General features: G+C 46.4%; 1 protein-coding gene and 1 pseudogene across 1 annotated transcript in view; one reads left to right on the forward strand and one right to left on the reverse strand.

Annotated features, from left to right (window-relative positions):
• Nucleotides 1–23,185, reverse strand: part of DHCR24 (24-dehydrocholesterol reductase) — a 33,304-nt gene extending 10,119 nt beyond the window's left edge. The window contains exons 1-6 of the mRNA XM_005678362.3: nt 22,819–23,185; nt 18,397–18,552; nt 10,439–10,544; nt 9,671–9,789; nt 8,244–8,507; nt 3,283–3,426 (exon numbers count right to left, since the gene is read on the reverse strand). Of these exons, the coding sequence (XP_005678419.1) occupies nt 3,283–3,426; nt 8,244–8,507; nt 9,671–9,789; nt 10,439–10,544; nt 18,397–18,552; nt 22,819–23,049 (1,020 nt within the window). The 5' untranslated portion in view covers nt 23,050–23,185. The remainder of the gene's footprint in view (nt 1–3,282; nt 3,427–8,243; nt 8,508–9,670; nt 9,790–10,438; nt 10,545–18,396; nt 18,553–22,818) is intronic.
• Nucleotides 18,561–21,567, forward strand: LOC108634584 (annotated as a pseudogene).

A 25,304-nucleotide genomic window follows, 5' to 3' on the forward strand; every position in this document is an offset into this window, starting at 1 on the left:
GCCCACACCCCAGAGCAACTGTTCCATTAACTGTCCAGGGGGTGACTCTCCAGGCTCTCACTAAGGGCGCCCTCCCCGCCTGAGCGCAGGGCCCGCCCGTGCTCAGGGCTCACCCTGCGAGCACGCCCTCTTTCCTGCTCCGCCAGCGCATCGCATGCAGTCATTCCTCCCTTCTGTCGTCTCCCTTGCTCCCATACTCCCCGCGCACACCCCCCGGCTACCACCCCACTGCTCTGCTTCCCCCAGTACTGAGCCTTCTCAGACCTCTGGTTTCACTGTCCCCACTTCCTTGTCTCCATTTTCTCTTTAACTCACATCAGGCTTTCAGCCCCATGGCTCAAGGTCATCACCAGAGGTCAATTCTTTGTCCTCGTCTCACTCAGGGACATTTGACACAGCTGTTCATCTTCCTTCTTGTCACACTGTCCAGGTTGCCAGTTCTCCTGGGTTTCTCCTTCCCTCCGACTGATGCCGCTTTCTCCTCTCCTGGCTGGTTTCTCCTCCCCTGACCTGTAGGGCTTGGCTCTGGGACTTGTCTTCTCTAACTTCCCTCACTTGTTTAGTCCCATGACTTTAATTAACATCTCTCTGCTGATGCTACCCACAGTGGTATGTGATCCTTCAACCTTTGAAGATTTGACATGTGGGCCAACTGCCCACTTGACATCCCACCTGGATGTCTGAGAAGCATCTCACGCTGACATGTCCCAGACCAAACTTCTAATTTTCCTTCCCAGACCCCTCCCCCACATGGCACATGGCAGTCAATGGCACCTCAGGTCACCCAGTTGCTTGGGTCCCTAACCTTGGAATCATACTCTGTTGGAAATCCTGTTGGTTGGTTCAATCTTCGCAGTACCTCCCAGATCTGAGACTGCTTTCCTCCTCCACTGCTACCACTCCAGACAACAGAATCCTTCCTTCTTCTTCTCTTCCTCTCTAGTCACCCTACCCATCCGCTCTCCAGCCAGCTGTCAAAACTATTGTTTTAAAACAAAAATCAGGTCATGTCATTTTTCTGTACAAAGTCCTCCACTGGCTTTCTTATCACACAAAGCAAAATAGAAAGTCCTCTCCTGAACTACAAGCATCTACACGATCTAGGCTCTAGCTGCTATTTGACCCCATTCTCCACCATGGGTCTAGCTAAAGGGCCTTCTTCCTGTTTTTTAAAAACATGCATGCTTGCTGTGACAACTTGCATCCTGCTGTGATGTAAAAAAAATGGAGTTGGACCCCCACCTCTCACCAAATATACAAAACTTAAAATGGATCAAGAACCTAAATATAAGAGCTAAGAATCGAATCGCCAGTCTATGTCCGACGCAGGATACAGCAATGCTTGGGGATGGTACATGGTGATGACCCAGAGAGATGTTATGGGGAGGGAGGTGGGAGGGGGGTTCATGCTTGGGAATGCATATACACCCGTGCTGGATTCATGTCAATGTATGGCAAAATCTATACAGTATTGAAAAAAAAAAAAAAAGAAGAAGAAGTAAATATGCCTTATTCTGGAAAAAAAAAAAGGCTTATTAAACTGAAAATAAATAAATAAATACATAAATATAAGAGCTAAAACTATACAGCTTTTAAAAGATAACACAGGAATGAATCTTCACGATTAATGCTAAATCTCCAGTGGATTTAGCAACGGATTCTTACAGATACGACACTCAAAAGCATGAGTAACACAAGAAAAACTAAACTGGACATCATCAACATCAAAAACATTTGTATTAAATCAAAAGACATTATCAAGGCAGTGAAAGACCACCTACAGAATGGGGGGAAATATTTGCAAATCATGTATTTGATCAAGGTCTAATAACCCAGAATATATATAGAACTCTTAAAACAACAAAGATCAACAAGGCAATTAAAATTGGGCAAAGGATCTGAATAGACAGTTCTTCAAAAAATATATACAAATGGCCAACAGGCACTGCAAGGATATTCAACATCATCAGTCATTTGGAAAATGCAAACCAAAATTACAGCAGGATTCTACTTCTTACCCACTAGGGTGGCCACAGCAGAACACCAGAAAACAACAGGCACTGGTGAGAATGCAGAGATACTAGAACACTTGCACGCTGCTGCTGGGGATGTAAAATGGCTCACCACTGTGAAAACGTCTGGCAGTTCCTCAGCAAGTTAGACAAAGAATTATCACACAGATCCAGCAGTCCCACTTCTGGGCAGAGACTGCCCCCAAACCAAAAAGTAGTATCCAAATAAATTTGTGTACATGAATGTTTACAGCAGTGCTATTCACAAAGCCAATAGGAGGCAACAACTCAAAAGTCCACCAGCAGATGAGTGGAAAAACAAACTGTGGTTCATCCATACAATGGGGTATTTTTCAGGCACACAAAGGAATGATGTACTGATACATGCTACAGTGTGGATAAACCTTGAGAACAGCCTTAGTGAACAAGCCAGACACAAAAGGCCATGTGTTGCGTGATTCCATTTATATAAAATGTCTAGAACAGGTAGACCCATAGAGATGGAACACAGACCACTGGTTGCCACAGAGTCTGGGGAAAAAGAATGGGGAGTAAACTGCTTAATGGGTATAGGGCTTCCTTTCAGGGCAATGAGAATATTTTAAAACTAGATAGAGGCAGTAGACACACGATATCATGAATGTACCAAAAATACTGAATTGCGTACTTTAAAATGGTTAAGTTTATGTTTTCACTTCAATTAAAAAAAAAGAAAAACAGCAACCCAGGCAGCCCAACGAGGAGCCGTGCTCTGGTTCCTCCTCTGCCTGGAGCACTCTCTCGAGTTCTGCCTGGTGTGTCTTCCCCATGCTGGTCTCTGCTCATAAGGCAGCTCACGAGAGGCCTTCCCTCACCTGCTATTTAAAATGTTACCACTCCCCATCTCTCATGGCACAGTACCAAATTCCTACCCACAAGTCAAGGACACGCCTGACAGCTACCCCCAGCCCTAGGCAGGACCAGTCGCTTCCTGTGGCCCTTCTCAGGGCCAGTGGCTGGCCGCTTGGCCAGGCTACAGTGTCTCAAGGATGGGACAGGTCTGAGTTCCCCAGAGCAGCCAGCCAGGGGACCTGCTTTCCAGCTGGTACTCCGGGAAACTGCCGCTTTACGGAAGGTGGCCTTTCCGCAGAAGCAAGCACTGCGCTGCTGGGTGGGAGGCTGCTCCGGTTCCTGCGGACAAAGCCACTCTCCTCCCCCAGGGGAGGGGAAACCGCGCCGGCTCCCAGCCCGGCCAGGAGGAGCCAGGACTACTGGGAAATCCGAGCCTCACCTGGAGCTCCCAGAAGATGCTGCGCGTGTGGCGGTGATAGTAGTGTCGCAAGGGGATGTACTCCAGGCCCTCTCGGTTTGTCTTCAGGTAGTTCTCCACGTGCTTGAAGAACCACGGCTTGTAGTAGTTGCCAATGCTGTTCAGCTGAAATGCCAGAGGGCACTGCTGTCAGAAGGCAGATAAGCCCCGAAGGCCACTAGGGTGTAACAGAGATGCCTGGCTTCGGTTCAGCACTCCTGGCCTCCTTAGAGCTCTTTCATGTCTGTTAATCACCTTGGAGGCTCTTGAAAGCTGGATGAGGTTAAGCATAGCGGGCTTTCTCTAGCAGAGAGAGCAGAAGCTCACGGAGGTTAATGGTGAGCCCGGGGCCCAATGGTGAGCTCCTGACAGTCTCGAGAGCTCAGCCCCCTCCTTCTCAGGGAGAGAACTGAAGAGCTGACGCCCACTGAGGTCGGCCACAGAGCAGTGGTCCGCACAGGCATGGTCCTCCCTGCCTGCCTCCCACGAGGCCAGGTTGGCACAAACGCAGTGGGGGTCACCTGTCCCACTGGGTCTCCCAGCTGACAGGGTTTACTGACCAAAACGCTTTCCCTGCTGCCTTGGACCAAGCTCCACATTCTCTGGCCAAGGCATTCCCCCAACAGACAGCCAACATCAGAGGGAGACGCTCACTGCAAAGCTACGGGCTTCTTGGTATTGAGCCCCGCCGTCTCCAAGCCTCAATCTTGTTTAGCTGGTGTCTTCTTCAGTCCTAAATGGTTCAGGACTTTACCTACTGTGTGCCCTGGGGTGACTTAGCTTCTCTGGGCCTTAGCTTATTCACCCATGAAAGGGACTGTGAGTCAATGCTTTCAGAGAGAGAGAGGCAGGGCAGGCGCCCAGAAAGGTCACAGGCTCCAGGTTGGGTGGCTGAGGCCTGGCCCTCTCCTAGTAGCCCACTAGCTATGTGACACTGAGCAGGTCACTCTGAGGTTGTTTCTTCACATGTTAAATGGCAGTAAAAATAGATACTTTGTGAGAGATCTTTGTGCCTGTTAGAAATTACATACATACACTGCAGATGCTTGGGCCCATTCTCTGGGGGTGGGAGAGGCACCCAAGTTTTATGGGGCAGGTGAGATAGCAGCCAGTTGGGGCTCAGCAAATGGACAGGAGGAAGCAAAGAGTGGAGGCCACATAGGAGAGGGGACCATTGGATAGGGTAAGACAGGAACAGAAGCAAGAAGTAAGCAAGGCCAGGGTCGCTGGAGAATGAGCCTAGCATGGGCTAAATGGCCATGAGGGAGGAGGCCCCAGCACCCAATGTGTTCATTCTTTACCCCCTCCATGACCTTGTAGACGTGCATTATCTCCTCCAAAACCTCCCACGAAAGAGGTGTCCCTGTCTCACTAACCAGGAGAAAGAATCATCAAGGTTAAAGAGACTACCCGAGGCCACAAGGCTGGCGAGAGGCAAGGCAAGGACTCAAGCACATCCCCTGTTGCAAAAGAACGCCAGGGCTGGATGGCAGAGAACCTTGAATGGGAGGTTCTGGAATGTGGGCATTATTAAGAAAAAAACAGAAAAACAACTATTAATTTTTTTTCCTGATTCTAAAAGCAACACACGCTCCTGGTGAAAACCTTAGACACTGCAGAAATAAGTAACCTGAAAGAGAGATGCCCCTGTAGCCTCACCCTCCAGAGGGAACTACTGAAAGCTAACATGTGTTCATTAGGTTTTATTTTCAAACACACACATGGATTTATAGAAATGGGACTACCCTGTTCCTGCTGTTTGCCAGTTTGCTTTTTCCACTTTTGATGCACTAGGCTGATCCTGGCAGGTTACTTAACCTCTCCAAGCCTCATTTTCAGTACAGGCAAAATGGTTGGAAAGACTGAAACAGATAATATAGAAAGTGCCAAGCACAGTGACTGCCCACAGTAGGGGCACAGTATTCAGTTCCTGCCCCCTCTCAATGCCCTCAGCTCCTTGCCAGTTCCTTCCACCCCAGAGCCAGGCAGCCTGTGCCTTCCATCTCTGGCAGCCAACACCTGCAGCCCATCTACGTATCACCCTGTGTGCAGGTCCACTCAGTTGAGAGGCCACTCTGCAGGGAGTAAACAGGGCCACAAAGCACAGGCTTTGAGCCTGGGCTCAAATGGGCTAAAGAGCCTGTTGGTTCAAGTCAGTCAGAGCATGGAAGCAGAAGTCGCCATAGGCTGGCCTCCACCTGTGCACGCAAAGAGGAGTCAGACCCAACAGGAACAGAGCAATCTGACCTAACCCCAGGTGGGCCTGGCCACATACACGGCAGTGACACCAGCTGCGTGATGAACCCGAGACTCGGAGGTACCTAGACACAGGTGCTCCTGGTGCTCATGACTCATCAGGAACTATTTGCGCCAGAGAAGCCTGGGATGGTGCGTGTCTCCCAGGGCACACGGCAGGCCACTGGCAGCCGAGAGACCACAGGAGCTCCAGTACCAGCCCGAGCACTCAGATAACAAGCCACTTCCTATCTCTGGGCCTCCCCTGTAAAATGGGTGTGGACCGCCTCCTCTCAGGATCTGCGGGGTGGACGGGCCGCATCCTCACAGGGTGGGCAGTGCCTGGCATGCAGGGACAAACTCCTGAGCAGCCTGCCAAACAGGCATGTCGGGGAGACGCGCTCCTCAGATGACATGTGCCCAAGTCTCTGGCATCCACCACTCTCCCCGGCCCAGTTCCCATGCGGAATCAGGGTCTTTTTCACAGGAGCACTTTACAAAGGTCTGTGGCCTTAGGCCCAGGCCCTCTGCCACTGATACCAGGCAAGCCTCTGGAGGAAACCCTTGTCGTCTTGGGGAAGAAGGGAACTGGTCAGAGTGTTCAAACATTTTCAAAGCTATGCAACCCCCTGGACACAATCTCAACTTTAGGCATCTAACACATCAAAGAGATGACTTTTGGTGGGGAGACGGGAAGTGATTCCCCTTGGTCCCTGCCCTCAGCTCATCACCACTGGCAGTCTCCAGGGGAGTGCCTCAGAAGAGAGAAAACCTCTGGATGAGACCTCCTTGCCAGGTGACTAGGTTCAGATTCAGAGTGACACACTGCCTGGGCTTTGGCCCAACCTGAGCTCAGGCAGAGCAAGCGCTCGGGGGCACCGGAGCGTCTGTGCTTGAGGTCCAAAGTCCTGCTCCTGCTCCGGGATCCTCATCCTCCAGTGCTCACTAGCGTCTCACTAGTAGGAATGGTGCTCGATCAAAGTTTGCAGATGATGCTAAATTCTAGAAGCAGGTATGTGGGTACAAACACTCAACCAGGAGTCAGAGACCCAAATTTAAATCTGTCTCAGGCCTGCTGTGTGTCCTCAGAGAAGCCTCTTTCCCTCTCTGGACCTTCATGCCTTATTTGGAGAGTGAATCGTATCAGATGATTTTTGAGCCCCTTTTGATTTTAAAATGTTTTAAGTACATAGGGACAGTTAAGAGCCTTAAGATGGCCTATCATTTGATGCTACTTTAAGGCATTACTCAAAGTATAGGCGAAAGATGTCCACTGCTACGTTAATTAAAATAATGAAAAACTGGATGCAACTTTAATTTCCAACTATGGGGCAGTGGTTTAAGTAGATGACAGGGCATTTGCTCACTGCAATGTTTCTGCAGATATTAAATATGAAGGCAATGTAACTGACGTGCAGAAATGCTTATCACACTAAACCAGAAAACTAAAAATTTTATACCAGTGAGCACAGCTGAAGACAAACCGAAACACTGCAAAGAAATGGTAATGTTGAAAGTACCCGAGAACTGCAAGATAAAACGAGCTACTATTTTTAACCTTATCAGATTGGCAAAAATGAAAGAGTGATGCTGTCCAGTACTGGCAAGAATGTGGGAGAAAGGTATTCTCACACACCACTGCACTGCTGGAAGTGGACAGAAACACATGTTTTTCTGGAGGGCCACTGGTCGTATCTATCAACATTCAATGTGTTCAAACCCCTGGGTCAGAAATTCCTTTTCTTGGACTCAGTCCTACAGAAATGCATGTACAAGAGGCCAAGGATAGATGCGAGAGAATCTTCAATGTAATCTTATTTGTAAGAGCAAAACATTGAAGCAAAATACTCATTGGGAAGCAATGAGTTAGGTCAATTATCTGCAGACAACAATGGAAATCACAGGACAATACGAGAGCGTGTGTTTGCACAAACACACATGCACACATATAGGCCTCAAGAGTGTAGTGTTACAAGGGGTCACTCTGGGTGCATGCTTGGGTAAAGAGATGTACTTTAACCATTTCAACACTGTTACATGACTTTGTAAAGGCTTTAAAAAAATCTATATATTGAAAGAGAGGAAATAAATCTGTCAAACAGGTTAGCAAGAGCTGGCTTGGGTCATGTTTATGTGTGGAGCCTTTCTTTTTACTTCTGTATACTTTCTAAGCCTCTCATCAGACACAAATACTTTCTCAATGGACAAAGAATGGCTACTAAAAAATACACAGTAGGGTCTTCCCTGGTGGTCCAGTGGTTAAGACTCTGCCCTTCTACTTCCGGGCGTGTGGGTTCAATCCCTGGTCAGGGAACTAAGATCCTGCATGTTGGGTGGTGTGGCCAAAGATAAAATAGTAAAACTTAAAAAAAAAAAAAAATTACACAGTGTCAATCTGGATTCTGAAGCATAAGATCAATCACTCTGTCATCTTGTGGAAGTTAACATGGCCTCTTGGAACCTCAGTTGCCTCATCTATAAAACGGGGTTACTGTGAGGATCAAAGATTATGCCTGTCCCTGGCAGGTGGTAGGGACAGAGGAAGTGGATGCTTTGGTCACTGCCAAAGATGGCCAACTACTGATGCTGCTGCCTGAACCCCAGGTGGGCTGACCCAGGTCGCACCCTTGAAAAGGGTGGCTGCCAGGGTCAGGGTGGGGATCTGGCTCTGCTCCCAGCCTGCCCAGGCTGTCCTCCTTCTGTCCTACCTTGCTGGGCTCTGCCTCGTCCGTCATGACCCCAGTCATGATGACGGCCTCCTCCAGAGAGTAGAGCAGCCCTTCCACGAAGTGGTTCTCTGGTCGCTGGGACTCGCGGGTGAACTTGTCACAGATGGCCTCCAGGCCGTGCACCGGCTCAAACCGCAGCTTGATGTACTTCTTGGCAGGGATGATGCGGATCTCGGCAGCCACCAGGAAGCCCAGAGTCCCGCAGGACCAGGGCACAGCGTAGAACAGGTCTGAGTTTTCCATCTGCAAAGAGGAGTGGACTCATGCTGCACATCTGATCCCGGATCCTGTACTACAGGGCGTCATCAGCAGTGGGGTGCAGACAACCCAGGGCCTGGGCTAAATCCCTGTCTTGGCACTACCTGTGTCAAGGACAGGGAAGCAATTCAAGAATGTCTGCTTCCTCTCTCCGCTGATAAACAGGTTAGAAGGCGGGGCCCAGGCGAGGGTTTAGGGAAATGCGCTGAACTGCTGTGAATCCTCAAAGAGGTCTACCTTGTTTAGACCAGAGCTCTCAAGCCTGGAGTCCTGCCCTGGTCTCTGTGAGGTCAACAGAGTGACTCTCGGAAACATCTGCTTCTAAGGGATCACACTGTTCCTCCCATCCCAGGGGCCCCCATATATGCTCAGAGAGATCTGAGCTGATTTAAAGTTTTGATCCTGGCTGCTCCTTAACTGTTTGCATCCTACTTTGGGCAGTGGAATTGCCTCTTTTCTCCAAAGCAGCCCCTCTTATTTTTCGCTACAACTCATCTCGGCATAGAGTGTTGATGCTTGGGCCTGACTTCAAGATAGTATGGTGACATGGAGAGCTAAGGGCATTGACATGGGAGTCCAATCAGCAGGGACTGAATCCCAGCCATGTGAGATTTACTAGATATGTGATTTGGGGAAAGTTTATTAACCTCTCTGTGCTTTGGTTTCCTATCTGTAGAAAGTGGCTAATAAAAGTTGTTGGTGTTGTTTAGTCACTAAGTTGTGTCTGACTCTTTTGCAACTCCATGGACTATAGCCCACCAGGCTCTTCTGTTCATGGGATTTCCCAGGCAAGGATACTGGAGTAGGTTGCCATTTCCTTCTCCAGGGGATCTTCCTGACCCAGGAACAGAACCTGTGTCTCCTGCATTGGCAGGAGGATTCTTTACCACTGAGCCACCAGAGAAGCCCAGCTAATATCAGTACCCACTTCATAAGATGGCTTAACAACTAAATGCTTTAATATACATGAAGCATTTGTAACAGTATCTGAGCACACCTCAGGGGCTATAGAAATCTGTTATTATCACGAATACAGACCTAGACTGGACAGGGGTACTTTAAAGGAAGCACCCCCAGGGGAGCCACCTCCCAGGGGTCCTTAATGCCCAGGGCAGGCTGGTGGGGACATCCCCCACCCCTGAACTCACCGGTGTGCATCGCACAAAGCTGCCATCAGCCAAGACCAGCTCATAGGCAGTGCAGATGTGCTGGAACAAGCCATACTTATGGGATGAAGACTCGATGCCTGTGCCCATGATCAGTCCTCCTGCAGAGACATGTGTGTTAGGCAGGAAGAGCTGGAAGGGGTTGGGGGAGAGCTAGGAAAAGACACCTCGCTAGAGCCCGGGATGCTCGCAGCATGAGACAGGCACAACAGGGCTGGCATATTTTAGGAGAGATGTCCCATCTCTGCAGATGTGGAGAGCAGGAGAGAGGAGGAAGGGCTGAGATGTGAGCATGAGGGCTTGTTTAAAGGTGGGGGATGGGTGGGAGACACACCACCACCTCTGGCCAGACCCAACTTAAGGCACATTCATGTCAACAGGAACCTTGATGAAAGGCGGGTTGGTTGGGTGGGGGAAACCCTTGCAAACAGCTGAAGGACCTGAAGGGGTTTCCTTGGAGAAGAAAAGGCTCTGGGACCTGGAATCCTATGGAAGGAGAGACTAGACTTGCTCTGTGTGTTCCAAGGGGGAAAACTGCAACAATGGGTGCACGTTACAGGGAAGGAGGTTTGAACCAGAGATTGAAACGTGCTGTCTGATAACATGAGGGGTTCAGACACATACTGGCAGGCAGTGTGCACCCGGACTTCAGAGCTGAGTGAGCTGAGACAGGGTGGCTTCCATCACAGATGGTACGGAAGGTGGGCCGAGGTCCCTTAGCTCTGATGCTAGGACTGTCTGAGGGCTTACCCACTGTGAGGTCATCCAGCTCGGGCAACACAGGCAGAGTCCAGCCAATGGAGGTCAGCAGGGCAGTCACCTGACCCATGGTCACCAAGGGCTCCACTCGGACAATCTATTGACACAGAAGAGAGACCCTGGGTCACAAGGAAGCTGTCAGGCTGAATGAGGGATTCTGCCTGCAGAAGGTGTTGTCCCAGACCTTCCCAAACAATCACCATGGGGATTCCTGTATGGCCTCTACAGCCTCTTTCTAGAGGATTCCACAACCTCTAACTTCATTGAATGGGGCCTCTGGCAGTGGGTTTGCTAGGGTTTAATTTTTATACTTGTATATTTATTTAAAATTTAATCTTTATACTTAATACTTAGTTTATTTTTCTTCTAGAAGAAGAAATACTCAGTTATTTGAAAGAAACAGCATACACAAAGAAGATAAAAATCATTAAATCTAATTCTTTCAAGTATCAATTTTACTATTCTGACTATATCTCCTTTCAATATTTTTCCATGCATATCTATATTGCTATTTTTTGTTTTAATACAACACACACACAAACACACTTCTAACACAGACTTGTCTTTTTCTAAAAAAACTAATTCTATACTGTGACATCATTCCTTGTCATTAAATGCTCCTGGATTTTTGTTCAAAGGACAGTACAATATTAATTCAGTATCTGGCATCACTGGTTTACTTGGCTCTGTTCATGTTAAACCTGGTATTTCTACTGATACAGTATTCCTATAATTTTTTACACTGTTCAGTTTGATATAACCTTCGAGGCAGATCCATCTCTTCTGACCTTAAACATGGTCTTAAAGTAAGCTGCTTGAGGAAAGCGAGAAGTGAAAGTGAAGTTACTTAGTCGTGTCCAACTCTTTGAGACCCCATGGACTGTAGCTTACCAGGCTCCTCCATCCATGGGATTTTCCAGGCAAGAGTACTGGAGTAGGTTGCTATTTCCTTCTCCAGGGGATCTTCCTGAACCAGGGATCAAACCCAGGTCTCCCATATTATATACGCTTTACCATCTGAACCACCAGGGAAGGCAAGCTGCCTGAGGAAAGTGGATCACAGAGACTGCAGTAGGGGAATTCTGAAGTGAGTCCATATTCCACTGGAGATCAAAGAAGCCCAACTAAAAGAATTGTGGACTGACTGACATGAAAACTGTGGGCTGAGCAAACATTATTTTTGAAAGGGCTGTCTTGAAGATTATGACTCAGACATTGGAGGAACCAAGGTGATTGGCAGTAGAAAAAAATCAGACCATGTGAAATTCCTTAAAAATTTGTTGACTTGAATAATTTTGTCTGTGTCACCATAAAAACAAACAAACTTTTACACTTAAAAAAAAAGGACAGACACATGAACGTGTCATCAAGTGGTCTTCTGCTTCCTGTCCAGATGGAGCAAAAAGAACTAGTTTAACCCTACTGCCTGGAAAAAAAGGACAAAATAAATAAAACAGGAGTTTTCAACATAGTGAACATCAGACAATGAAGTTAACGATCTCTAAGAGACAGAAAATCAACAGGGTGAGTTCTGTGGCTGCTCCAGCTAGCCACCTGGAGTTAGGCAGTATAGGAAGGGGAGTCCTGTGGACTCTGAGTTGAGGGCCCGATAAGACAAAGGTGAGCAGAGTCTGCAGGACAGAGTGCTGGGGAGGAGAGAGCTGCTGAGAGAAAACTCTGAAGTACTGCCAAAGTGCCCACTGAGTATTCCGCTGGGAACTGATGGACACACAGGAGTAAATTACCCAAGGCTGAGGTCAGGGAAAGAGCCTGGAAGGTGACAGAGCCATGGGCTCACACAGGGCAGGAAATACTATTCACTCCCAGAGTTCAGACTGGAAGACTTTACGACTCTTAGGGCAACAGGTAGAGTGCTTCTAAGGGTCTTGCCTCAGCAGCAGGGAATAATTGCTTAAAACTAGTTACAAAGAGAAAATCTTAAAGGCAGCCAAAGGAAAAAGATATGTTACACACAAAGCATGAGAGATTTCTTATTAGAAATAATGCAAGTAAGAAGATGCTGGAGTATCTTCGAAGTACTGAAGGAAAAAGACCCGTCAACCTGGAATTCCAGACCCACTGAAAATATCTTTCAGAAATGAAGGCAACCTCATAGCCATTAGGATGGCTGTTATTAAGCACAAAACAAAACCAGAAAATTACAAGTGCTGGTAAGGATTTAGAAAAATTAAAACCCTTGTGCACTCTTGGTAGGGATGTTAAATGGTACAATCACTGTGGAAAACAGTACAGCCATTCCTTAAAAAATTAAAGATAGAACTGCCTGAGGAAAGTGGGACAAGTGAGACAGCAATTCCACTTCTGGGTATATACCCAAAATAATTGAAAGCAGGGTCTTGAAATGATATCTCTACACCCCTGTGCATAGCAGCATTATTCACAACAGGTAAAACACAGAAGCAACCCAAGTGTCCATGGATGAATGGATGCATAAGCTAAATGTAGTACAGATATGCAATGGAATATTATCCAACCTTAAAAAAAGAAGAAAATTCTGCAATATGCTATAACATGAATAAACCTAGAAGACATTTTGCTAGGGAAAAAAAGCTAGTCATACAAGGACAAATACTGTATGGTCCACTTACATGAGGTACTTGGAGTGGTCAAAATTATAGAGACAGACAGTAGAGAGTGATTGCCAGGGTCTACGGAGAGGGACGATTAGGGAGCTATTGTTTCATGGGGGGAGAATTTCAGTTTTACAAGAAGAAAAGAGTTACGGCAATGGATGGTGGTGGTGACTGAAAGAGAGCCGCACGGGTTTAATGCCACTGAATGACACACTTAAAAACGATTAAGACGGAAGTTCCCTAGTGGTCCAGTGGTTACGAATCTGCCTAACATTGTGCGAGACACGGGTTCGATCCCTTGTCTGGGAAGATTCTACCTGCCGCACGGCAGCTGAGTCCATGAGCCACAGCTACCGAAGTCTGTGCTCTAGAGCCCGAGTGTCACAGGAAGAGAAGCCGCCACAGTGAGAAACCCACACACTGCAACGGAGAGTAACCCCTGCTCGCCGCAACTAGAAAAACCCCATACAAAGCAATGAGGACTCAGTGCAGCCAGAAATTAAGTCGTTAAAGATTTTTTTAAAAAATAAAGAAGTGTCAAAGGAGGTTCTTCAGGCCGAAGGAAAATGAAAAAGATGGAAATATAAATCTTCAAAATGAAGAAATGGTAACAATATGGGTAAATATATAAGATTTCTCTTATTTAAATTTCCTTAAAAGATTACTACTAGTAACAATAATAATGTAGTGTGGGGTTTATAACATATATATAAGGATGACAATAATAGCACAAAGGTGGGAGGAGAGAAGTGGAAGCATATTAAGATTCTTACGCTGCACATCAAATGGGATACCATCACTTGAAGTAGATAGTGACAAGGAAAGCATATACCATAAATCCTAAAACAACTGCTAAAATAACAAAACAAAGACTTACAGCTTTAAGTCAACAAGAGCTAAAACAATCATATCCAAAAAACAGACAGAAAAAGGGAACGAAGAACAAATGGCACACACAGAAAACAAAGAGCAAGGCAACAAATTCAAACTATCGATAATAACATTAAATGTAAGTAGCCTTAAATCTGAATTAAAAGGCAGAAATTGTCATGCTGGATAAAAGGCGAGACTTAATTATGTGCTGTCTACAAGAAACACTTCAAGTATAAAGATACAAATAGATTAAAAGGAAAATGATGGAAAAAGATACACCATGCTGCCACTTAGACAAAGTAGATTTCTGAACAAAGAATATGACCTAGGAATAACACATGGCCATATGTTTACAGCAGCACTGTTTACAATAGTCAAAACGCAGAAACAATTTAAATGTCCATTGACAGGTGAAAGGATAAAGAAGATGGGGTGGATACATACTATGGAATACTACTCGGCTATAAAAAAGGATGAAATAATGCCATTTGCAGCAATATAGATGGACACGGAGATTATCATATTAAGTGAAGGGAGTCAGAAAAATACCATATGATATCACTGATATGTGGAATCTAAATTATGACACAAATAAACATATCTATGAAACAGAAAACAGACCCACAGACACAGAGAACAGACTTGTGGTTGCGACAGGGGAGGGAAGGATTGGGAGCTTGGGTTTAGCATATGCAAACTATTATACACAGAACAGATAAATAAGGTCCTATGGTACAGCACTGGGAACTACATTCAATATCCTTTGATAAACCATAATGGAAAGAAATATGAAAAAGAATATATATATATATATATATATATATATATATTTATATAGAGACACACAGCTTGACTTCCCTGGTGGCTCAGATGGTAAAGCGTCTGCCTGCAATGCGGGAGACCTGGGTTTGATCCCTAGGTCAGGAAGATCCCCTGGAGAAGGAAAAGGCAACCCACTCCAGTACTCTTGCCTGGAAAATCCCATGGATGGAGGAGCCTGGTAGGCTAGAGTCCATGGGGTCTCAAAGAATTGGACACGACTGAGTGACTTCACTTTCACAGAGACACACACAACTGAATCATTTTGTTGTACAGCAGAAATTAACACACTGGAAATCAATTATACTTTAAATTTTAAAATGGCACACATATACTTATCTATGAAACAAAAACACTCACAGACAGAGAGGACAGACTTGTGGTTGCCAAACTGAGCGGCAGGGCAGATGGATGGACTGAGAGTTTGGAATTAGCAGATGCAAACTATTATCTTTAGAATGGATAAACAACGAGGTCCTACTGTATAGCACAGGGAACTATATTCAGTATTCTGTAGTAAGTCACAATGAAAAAGAACATATACATATACATATATACATATATTCTGCTGTACTTTGCTGTACAGCAGAAATTAACACAACAGTGTAAACAACTATACTTCCAATAAAAATTTTTTTAAAAAGGTAGTTTCACAATGATAAAGGGATCAATTAATCAAGAGGAAATAAAAATCCCAAGCATTTGTATACCTAATAATAGAGCTTCAAATTATATAAGCAAAACTGTAAGAAGTGCAAGAGATAAAAACAAATCTATAATCACAGACAGAGATTTCAATATCCCCCTTTCAATAACTGATAGAATAAGTAGAGAGAAAATTCATAAGGATATAGAAAACTTGAACAACACTATCAATGAACTTGACCTAACTGACACTTACAGTACACATCATCCCCAAACAGAATATACATTCAAAAACAAACAAAAAAGGTTCAAAAACAAAAAAAAAAGGTACAGGAACATTTATCAAGTAGACTGTATTCTAGCCCATACAGTAAGTCTCAGTTAGCCAAAAAGCATCTTAATCATATAAAGTATGTTTTCTGACAACTGTATTAAATTAGAAATCAGTAATAGTAAGATCTCTGGAAAACTCCTAAATATCTGGAGACTAAATAACATGCTTCTGGGTCAAAGCAGATATCAAAAATGAAACTAGAAAGTAATTTGAATTGAATGAAATGGTAAGATATCAGATTTGGGGACAGCTCTAAAACAATGCTTAGGGGGAAATTTATAGCACTAAATATCCATAATAGACATAAAGAAATGTCTAAGTCAATGACCTCAGCTGTTATCTTAAAAAACTAGACAAAGAAGAGTAAAATTAAACCCAAAGTCAGCATAAGAAATTAACAAAGATCAAAGCAGAAGTCAGTGAAATAGAAAACCCCAAAAAAGAGAGAGAGAAAAATCAATGAAACCAAAAGCTGGTTCTTTGAGAAGATCGGTAAAATTGATTAACTTCTAGTCAGATTGCTAAGGAGGAAAAGGGAGCAGACACAAATGATCAGTATCAGAAATCAAAGACATGACATCATCACAGATTCTACACATGTCCACAAGACAGTAAGGGAATATTACAATAACTTTACGTCAATCAACTACACAACTCAATAAAATGGACAAATACCTTTAGACACAAACTGCCACAGCTCACCAAGAAGAAACAAATAAACTGAAGAGCCCTATATCTATTTTTAAAAAACTTAATTTGTAGTTAAAAACTTGCTTGCAAAGAGAACTCCAGGTTCAGACAGCTTTGCTGGTTAATTCCACTGACTTTTAAATAACAAAACCAATTCTACACAAGCTCCTCCAGAAAAGTGAAATTGAAGGAATACTTTCCAACTCATTATTTTGGACTTACTAATATAAAGCTATAGTATTCAAGACAATGTGTTCTTGGCATACAGACAGGCAAATAGATAGATCAACAGAACAGCAGAGTCCAGAAAAAGACCTGAAAATATGGACAACTGATGTCAGCAAAGGTGTAAACACAATTCAGCGGAGAAAGGACTGTCTTTTCAACAAAACAGGCTGGAACAATTGGAAATCCACGTGCAAAAAAAAAATTTTGGACCCATATCTCATATCAAATGCAAACTCAAAATGAATCACAGTGCTAAGCGTAAACCCTAAAAATATAATACTTCTGGAAGAAAACAAAGAGAAAACCTTTGAGACATGGAGTAGGGCAAGATTTTTTAAGTAAAACATTAAAAGCACAATCCATAAAAGAAATTACTAAACTGGACTTTATAAAAATTAAAACAACTTCTGGTTTTCAAAAGACAAGCCAAACACCAGGAGAAAATATATGCAAACTGTATATCTGATGAAAGTCTTGCTTCTAGAATATAGTAAGAAAACAAACAACCCAGTTAAAAATTTTTAGCAAAAGACCTGTACTTCACCACAGGCATATAAACAGCAAATATGCACATGAAGAGATGCCAAACATCATTCATTACTCGTTAACAGTTAAAAAATCACACTGAGATACCTACAATTGAATGGCTAAAATTAACTATACCAAGTTTACAATGATATGGAGCAACTAGACCACTTGTGGAGATGTAAATGTTACAACTACTTTAGAAAATAATTTGACAGGTTCTTAGAAAGTTAACCATACACCTACCATATGACCCAGTGACTCCACTGCCAGGTATTTACCTCAAAAAAGGACAAATGTCCACACAACAATTTGGACTATATTCAAATGTTCTTCACCCTTTTACTTGTAATAGACCAAAACTGGAAACAACCCAAATGTCCATCAATAAGTGAAAGGATAAACAAACTGCGATTGGACTACTACACAGCAATAAAACAATGTACTTCTGATACATGGATGAATCTGAGAATAATTATGCTGAGTGAAAGAAGCCATACAAAAAAAGAGAGAGGGTACATGATACATGTTCTATGTATAAAAACTCGATGTGCAGTTTATTGTATGTCAAGTATATGGCAATAAAGCTGTTAAGGGGGGAGGAAAAGGCACAGGGAAATTAAGTAACTTGGACAAGGCATCACAACAAAATGCCATCATGTGGCCATACCATATATAACAACTCCCTACTATTGGATATCATATTGTCTTTGATTAAAAATAAAGTTGTGATATAATATCTCTCTCTTTCTCTTGTCTTTATTTCCCTTTTCTGAGAGCCCGGTTCAAGTAGTAGAAATACTAGATAGACCAAAGAGGATTCACACATTTAAGGCTATTAACAAGTGGGTCCCCAGAAAGCTTGGAACGAGGCCTACCCTCTGAGCCACCTCCACAGTCCCATTTTCACCAGCACACTTCCTTACTGGGAAGAGGTAAACAGGGTCATTCTTGCCCATGAGTTCCCCATCCCTGTCTTCCTGTGGAGTGGCAGATAATCAAAGAATCGCCCTGAGCTCTCAGTCTGCCCACCTGTGAGAGGGGGCTATGATCAGTCTCTGCCAAAGCTATGAGGCTCTGCAGGATGACAGTGGTGGGCAGAGCTGTCTGTGATGACCAAGGGCCTTGTTCCCGTTCACTCTGGGATGCCTGTGGCTAAAATTATCTCCCTGTGAGTCATCTGCACCAGGTGCAGTTCCCCATCCACTCCCAGAGCCAGAGAACCGTGCCACTTCTCTCACCTGTTTTTTGGTGTCCACCTCCAGAATGTCCATCAGGTTGATCATGATGTTTTTGTGTGTCTTCTTGTACTTTCCAACCCGCAGTGAGACGGTGAGCCAGCCAGGCCGCCCCGTGCACATGAAGGTCTTGCTGCCCTGCTCCTTCCATTCCCGCACCTGCAGACACAGGCAGAGGCTGAGCTGGCCCCCCAGGGATCCTCTGGCAGCTTATAGCCCTGCCTTCAGGAGAAGGGGCGGGGAACAGTGCCTTTGCTTGTCGGCAATTATTTACTGAGGCCTGAATCCTTCCAGACACCTGGAGGAGTGGGATGATGAAAGGCCCACTGGCCTTACCCTCTGGACTCTCCTTGGCTAGTGAGGCCGACAGAAAAGTCAAAGTGTTGCCACACCACAAAGCAAAATGAAGAAAGAGCTGGAAAGCAGGATCAAAGTGCTTTGAAAACACTTATTCTAACTGCAAAGTTCAGGGCAGGTGTTATATTGGAAATAATAACAACCACACAAATGATAACTATTGGGTTGGCTGAAAAGTTTGTTCAGGTTTTCACGTAAACCCAAACAAATTTTTTGTTCAACCCGGTATCTATAAGCTGTTCCCACTGTGCCAGCCACCTGTTGTGTCTTGTTTCGTTTAATTCTTACAACAACCCAGGTGTTCGGGATGATCCGCCTCCTTTTGCAGATGAAGAAAATGAGAAGCAAAATAACTTGCCCAACATTACACAACTGCTGAAAGGCAAAGCCCAGATTCACCATCAGGACTACCCAACTTCAGGCCTGGAAGGATAAACGGGCTTATATTAATAGGCAACGGAGTAACAGCTAACACCTACTGAAGCTGATTATGTGCCAAGCCCTGTTCTAAGCATCTGTGCATGTTAACTCATGTATCACTCTGAGTGGGAGGGAACCAGCAAAGGAGGCCAGATTCACCATCAGACATGGAAGGAAGAACTTTTGTTAAAGCTCTGCTATAAGTGACCTGAACACAAAACACACAGAACAAATAGCTCAGGAGGAACATGGGAGGAAGCAAACCCTTCTTGCTGATGGAAAATGGCAGGGAGGTGGATATCTGCTGCTGTGACCTGCGACCATCCGTGTCCTCTTCATGTGCTTCTAACAGTCCCATCTTTCTTTGGTCCGGGTGATGCTGATTGTCCCCTGCCCCCAGAGATGGGCACATGACCGAGGTCTGACTCCATCCCCCTGGCCACAGTGACCAGTTCAGGGACGGGCCTGTGATCCAAGTTAAGCCAATTAAGACCAATTCCAGAAGAGGCCCTCTCACTTTACTGGAGTTGCTAGGCTGGCTGGATATAAGCCAGACACTGCTGGGGCCCCTGCAGGGAGACAGCCTCCCTGAGAATGAAGTCAACTCAGAACAAAGCAGAGCCAAGAATGACAGCTGGGTGGAAAGACAGAGACTGATGCTGGATCTAGTGAAGTCTGAGCCGCTTTTATTCCTGGACTTTTCTCTCTTCTTTTTGGCCAGACCCTGTGGCAGGTGGGAATCTTAGTTCCCAGATCAGGGGTTGAACTCATGCCCCCTGCATTAGAAACTCAGAGTAAGGGCAGAGTCTTAACCACTGGACTGCCCAGCAAGTCCTACTTCTGGACTTTTCAAGACCTGGGTCAGTAAAGTCCCCTTTTGCTCAAGCCAGTTGGAGCTGAGTTTCTGTCACTTGCAATCGAGAGTCCTAGAATAGGCTGCATTGAAACTTATCAGGCAACATGGGGAAGTTCAACATGCGGAAGAACTGTTCTGTGATCAGAGAGGCCAGGGTCCCATGTGAAGCAGAGGTTTTGCACAGAGGGATGTAACTGAGGAAGGGATTCCTATGAGTAGGGTGTGACCAAGCAGACTTTGCCCCTGCCCAACTCTGCAGTCCCAGGACTTAATACAAACCTGGAGGTGAGCAGGATGCACTGGGAGAGCTGCATGTAGCCACGAATGGGAACTGGGGGTGGAGGATAGGACAGGAACATGAGGTGAATGTGGAGTTCATCAAGTCTGAAACACTGGTTGGGATGGATCCTGATGGGAGCCAACCAAGATTTTGGGCAGGGAGGTAATCCCGCGGCACCATGCTCTTATGGCAGAGCAAGCCAGAGAGAGGTGGGCAGGGCCCAGGAAATGGGCAACCTGTCAGGTAGCTATCACCACTTTCCAGGAGTGAGGCAACAGAACCAGACCTCCAGGGTAGAATGGAAAGGGTTGGGAAAGAAGCAATGTCAGAGCTCAGGTTCAGAGATTGAGCTATATCATCTTAGACACATGACTCACAGTTTGAGTCTCAATATATTCTCCATTTGTAGAACAGGTGCAAGATCTTCCAGGGTGGCCCTTTCCTGGTAAGTGGCCAGGGGTGACCTCTGAAAATGGTTTACTATTTACTTGACCCAGAAAACCCCACAAAATTATGCAAATCAAGAGGTTTGAACCTTTGTGTTCACTTTAAGAACACCCGTGAAACTGCCCAGGCCATTAAGAGTATACATATCCGAAAAGCCACCAAGTATCTGAAGGGTGTCACTCAACAGAAGCAATGTGTGGCATTCTGCCGTTACAACTGGAGCTTGTAGGTGGGCCCAGGCCAAACAGTGGGGCTGGACACAGGGTTGGTGGCCCAAAAAAGAGTCCTGAATCCTTACTGCACATGCTCAAAAGTGCAGAGAGTAATGGTGAATTTAAGGACTTAGATGTAGCTTTTCTGGTCATTGAGCCTCAAGATGCAGCTCAGGACTTACAGAGCTCATGGTCGGATCGACCTGTACATAACTCTCTCTGCCATACTGAGATGATCCTTACTGATAAAGAGCAGATCATTCATCAACCAGAAGAGGATGTTGCACGAAAGAAAAGGATACCCCAGAATAAACTGAAGAAACGAAAACTTATAGTCCAGGAAAAGCTGCCACCAAAAAAATAAATGCAAAAAACCCCCCACAAAGACCTATCAGCAAGGCGGTGAGGATGAAAAATAATAAACATCAGTGGCACAGAGCGTGGCACAGGGTAGGGCCACAGCAGTGGGTTGGTCTGGCAAGGCCCCTTGTCTTCTGTCCCTAATGTTGCTGTTTAGTCGCTCAGTTGTGTCCAACTCTGTGACTCCATGGACTGACTGTAGCCTGCCAGGCTCCTCTGTCCATGGGATTCCCCAGGAAAAAATTACTGGAGCAGGTTGCCATTTCCTTCTCCAGGGGACCTTCCTAACCCAGCGATTCTGCATTGCAGGAAGATTCTCTACCACTGGGCCACAGGGGAAGCCCTTTGGTTTAGCTTAGGTTCAGAAGTGCTCACTGTGCTGCTTTGGGCCAGGACTCATTGGACAGAGAGGAGTCACCAGTCTGCCTTCAGGGAGCTCACATTCTGATAGGGGAGATAAGCAGGGAAACTGAGAATCTGAGCACACAGAAAGAACTAGGAAACAGGGTGCATTCGAGACCGAAAGTAGGAAGGGCTCTGGAGCTGTGACTGACTAGCACAATCCATGGCAGCCTGAGCAAAGGGCTTCCAGATGCTGCCTGCTCCCACCAGGTCCAAGGTCTATCCCTCCCAGCGGGGGCTCTCCGCATTCGTCTTCACGCTCTTATTGGCAGCACTCGGCCAGCAGCAAACAGAACATGGAGGCTGCAACACCTGTGGTGAGGGTGACTGCAGGAAACAGAAGCTCTGTGCAACCCGAGGCCAGTAAGAAAGGAACATACGGAGGGGCAGAGGGCGCCAAGAAACTGCCCAGGCCTGGTGTTCATGCCTGATGTCCATTCTGGCGATGGCACAGAAGGACGAGGCTCGGCTGTGAGCTGCAGCAGGCGTACGGGTTCTGTGAGCGCTGACATAGGGAAGGATACTGCCTTCTTAAGAGTGAGCGCCTGGCGCAGGGTCTGCGAGGCTCCCCACCCTGGTGTGGTGCTACCGTCTTTAGTCACTTTAGTCCTCTAATCTAAGCACGTGAAAAATGTTCAGCTTCTTGCTACAGAGTAAACTCCAAACTGAAGCCCCCGCCGGCAACCTAGCTTCAAACTGACTTTCAGACCTTCCGCCCCTCCCCTCATATGCTCACACGTTCCCCAGATCAATCCCGCTACTTCCCAGTCACCAGCGCCAGAGGCACTTCCTTGAAGCCCAGCTCCTCTTCTGAAATCATCTGGGCCTGGTGAGAGCTACCTGAGTACGATTCTTTACATCTCTCCTGATAACCCGCACGTACTCTGCACACAGTAGGCACTCCATAAATGTCGGAGCAATGTTCTATTCAACGCCTTTGCTTCCTCCGTTCCCTCTTGGGAAGCACCCCCGCCCCCATCACATTTCTGTTGAGTTCAAATCTCGCTCAAATGGCACCTCTTCAGGGAAGCCCTTGCTCCGCGCCGCGCACCACTTCGCGCCTGGCTCCCGCCCCACCCAGGGCCGCTCACCTGCTTCTGGATGTCCCGCACGCGCTGTTCGTGCAGCCGCGGCGCGCTGCTGAGCTTGAACACCACCCAGGCGCGCACGTAGTAGTAGATGTCGAAGATGAGCGAGAGAGGTAGGAGGAAGAGGCACACAAACACCCAGCGCTGGTGGATGAGAACGAACTCTAGCCCCTTCACACGAACCCAGAGCAGGAAGAGCAGCGCGCACACGGCCAGCGACACAGCGGGCTCCATGGTGGAGCCGGTGGCGCGCCGCACGGGGGAGGCGGTTTGCGGGCTCGCGCCGCTTGTCACCGCCACCGGCTCCCCGCCTGCTAGCACTCGCAGCCGCCCGCCGCCGGCTCCCCTCGAGCCTAAGGACCCCTCGCCGTCTAGCGATTGGCTCGGGTCGCAAAGGTTCGGTGGGCCGAGACCCGGGTGGCGACCAATGGCGAGCCGCGCAGGGGATCGGACCAGGAACCCGCTGATTTTATTGGCTGCGGGAGCCTGTCCGCTCCACCCTCTTCTCCTCTCGGACACGCTGGGAGGGGGTGGACGGAGACCAGCGTGCCGGAGGGGTCTGCTGCGCTCTGCTCTGCCGGGGGCTGCGGGATTCGGAAGTCCAGGCCCTGGAAACTGAGGAGTAGCTCCCACACCGATGGGAGAGGTTGCAACCCCCACCCCTCCTCCTTAGGTGGCGCCTCCTCCAGAGGCGCGTTAAGCAGTCACGCGTAGGGTTACCTCCCAGGGTGTCGGATCGGGGCGTCCCACGCTCTGGGATCGATCACCCTGCACTTTGGCCGAGGATGCCCATCTGGGCCAGGGAGGGTGGAAACCTGGCCTTGAAGTCCACAGGTCAAGTCAGTCTACCCTCAAGGCCAAGAAGCGCACCTTTTCATTTTTCCAGGCACTTTCTCGAATTCATCTGAGTTACGCAACAGTCCGGCGCGGCGGGTAGTTTTGAACCCATTTTATAGATGAGGAAACATTCTAGAAGGGTGAGGCCTGCCTCTGAACCCCGGAGGACTTTCGAAGCGCAGGCTAGGGCTAGCGCCCTTCCCCCTCTCCCACAGAACTGAGCGGAAGGGGAAGACTTGGGGAAAGGACGGAAGGAAGAAGCCGACTCTGTAAACTTCCTAGTGCCCTCTCTGCCAGGCAGTGTTGCAGACATTGGGGCAGGGTGGTGAGCATAGCAGATGGCCCTGCCCTCTTGGAGGAGCTAATCCGGAGAAGCGCGACTGTTACCAGCAAAAGCTTCAATCCAATGTCATTTGCATTGCACACGATCTTGCAGAGTGACAATTACTTCTGAAATTTTAGAAAGTGTAGTGTTTTTTTTTTTTTTTTTAAATTTCAGAAGCCTAACATGACTCACTAGGCCTTTCACTGGTTCTGCTTACCTCCCTACTTTCCTTTTTCACCTTTGCCCTAACAGGCACTCTTTAGCGGTTGCTGGGGACCCCCATCCGTTATTTCAGGTCTTTGATCAAGCTGACACTTCTGGCATGCCCTTTGCCATTCTGTTCATAGCTAACATTACAGGTCGTTGAAGTCAGCTCAGGGCCACCTCTAAAACTACGTGTCCTTCCCCTTTCAGGTGCCCATAAAATAGAGTGCATCTATTCTGTGTCATGGGGCTTCCCTGGTTGGTTCAGTGGTAAAGAATCCACCTGCCAATGCAGGAGCCGTGGATTTGATCCCTGGGTGGGGAAGATTCTCCCGGAGGAGGAAATGGCAATCCACTCCAGTATTCTTACTTGGGAAATCCTGTGAACAGAGGAGCCTGGTGAGCTACCGTTCATGGGATTGGGAAAGAGTTGGATTCTGACTTAAGAGACTCAATAACAACAACATTCTATGTCACGATTCTTTTATATTATTTCATAGCCATCTCTGGGTGTCTCTCACTGTCACAAACTGTATTTCCACTTTCCAGCATAATACTTGGTGCACAGTGGACATGCCAGTGTTTGCTGATCAATGAATGAGTGAAGAATGTAGAGAGAGGCTTGAACATTCAAAGATCAAAATAAAATAGTGAGAGGTGTTTGCACTGGGTTTCAAAAATGAGTCATCTAGACCTGTACACTCTTACACAATAGCTACTAGCTTCTGGTATGCAGCTAGTCCAGACTGAGACATTTTCAGTGTAAAACACGACCTGGGTTTCAAAGACAGTACAAAAAAGACAATGCAAAATACCTCATTATTAATTTTGACTTTGATTATTTTCCTTTTTAAGACTGAATAATATTCCATTTTTTAAGGTACCACAGTTTGCTTATCTGTTTATCCATTCATGGACACTTGGGTTGCTTCTATGTTTTAGCTCTTGTGAATAATTTTGCTATAAACATGGGTGTGCAAATATCTTTCTGAAACCTTGCTTTTAATTCTTCTGGCATGTATCCAGAAGTGGAATTGCTGGATGGTATGGTAATTCTGTGTTTAATTTTTCAGCTGCCATATTGCTCCACTGTTGCTGTACCAATATTTGTTGCTTTCTGGAT

This window comes from Capra hircus, chromosome 3 (assembly GCF_001704415.2).
Source record: "Capra hircus breed San Clemente chromosome 3, ASM170441v1, whole genome shotgun sequence".
NCBI classification, from domain to species: domain Eukaryota; kingdom Metazoa; phylum Chordata; class Mammalia; order Artiodactyla; family Bovidae; genus Capra; species Capra hircus.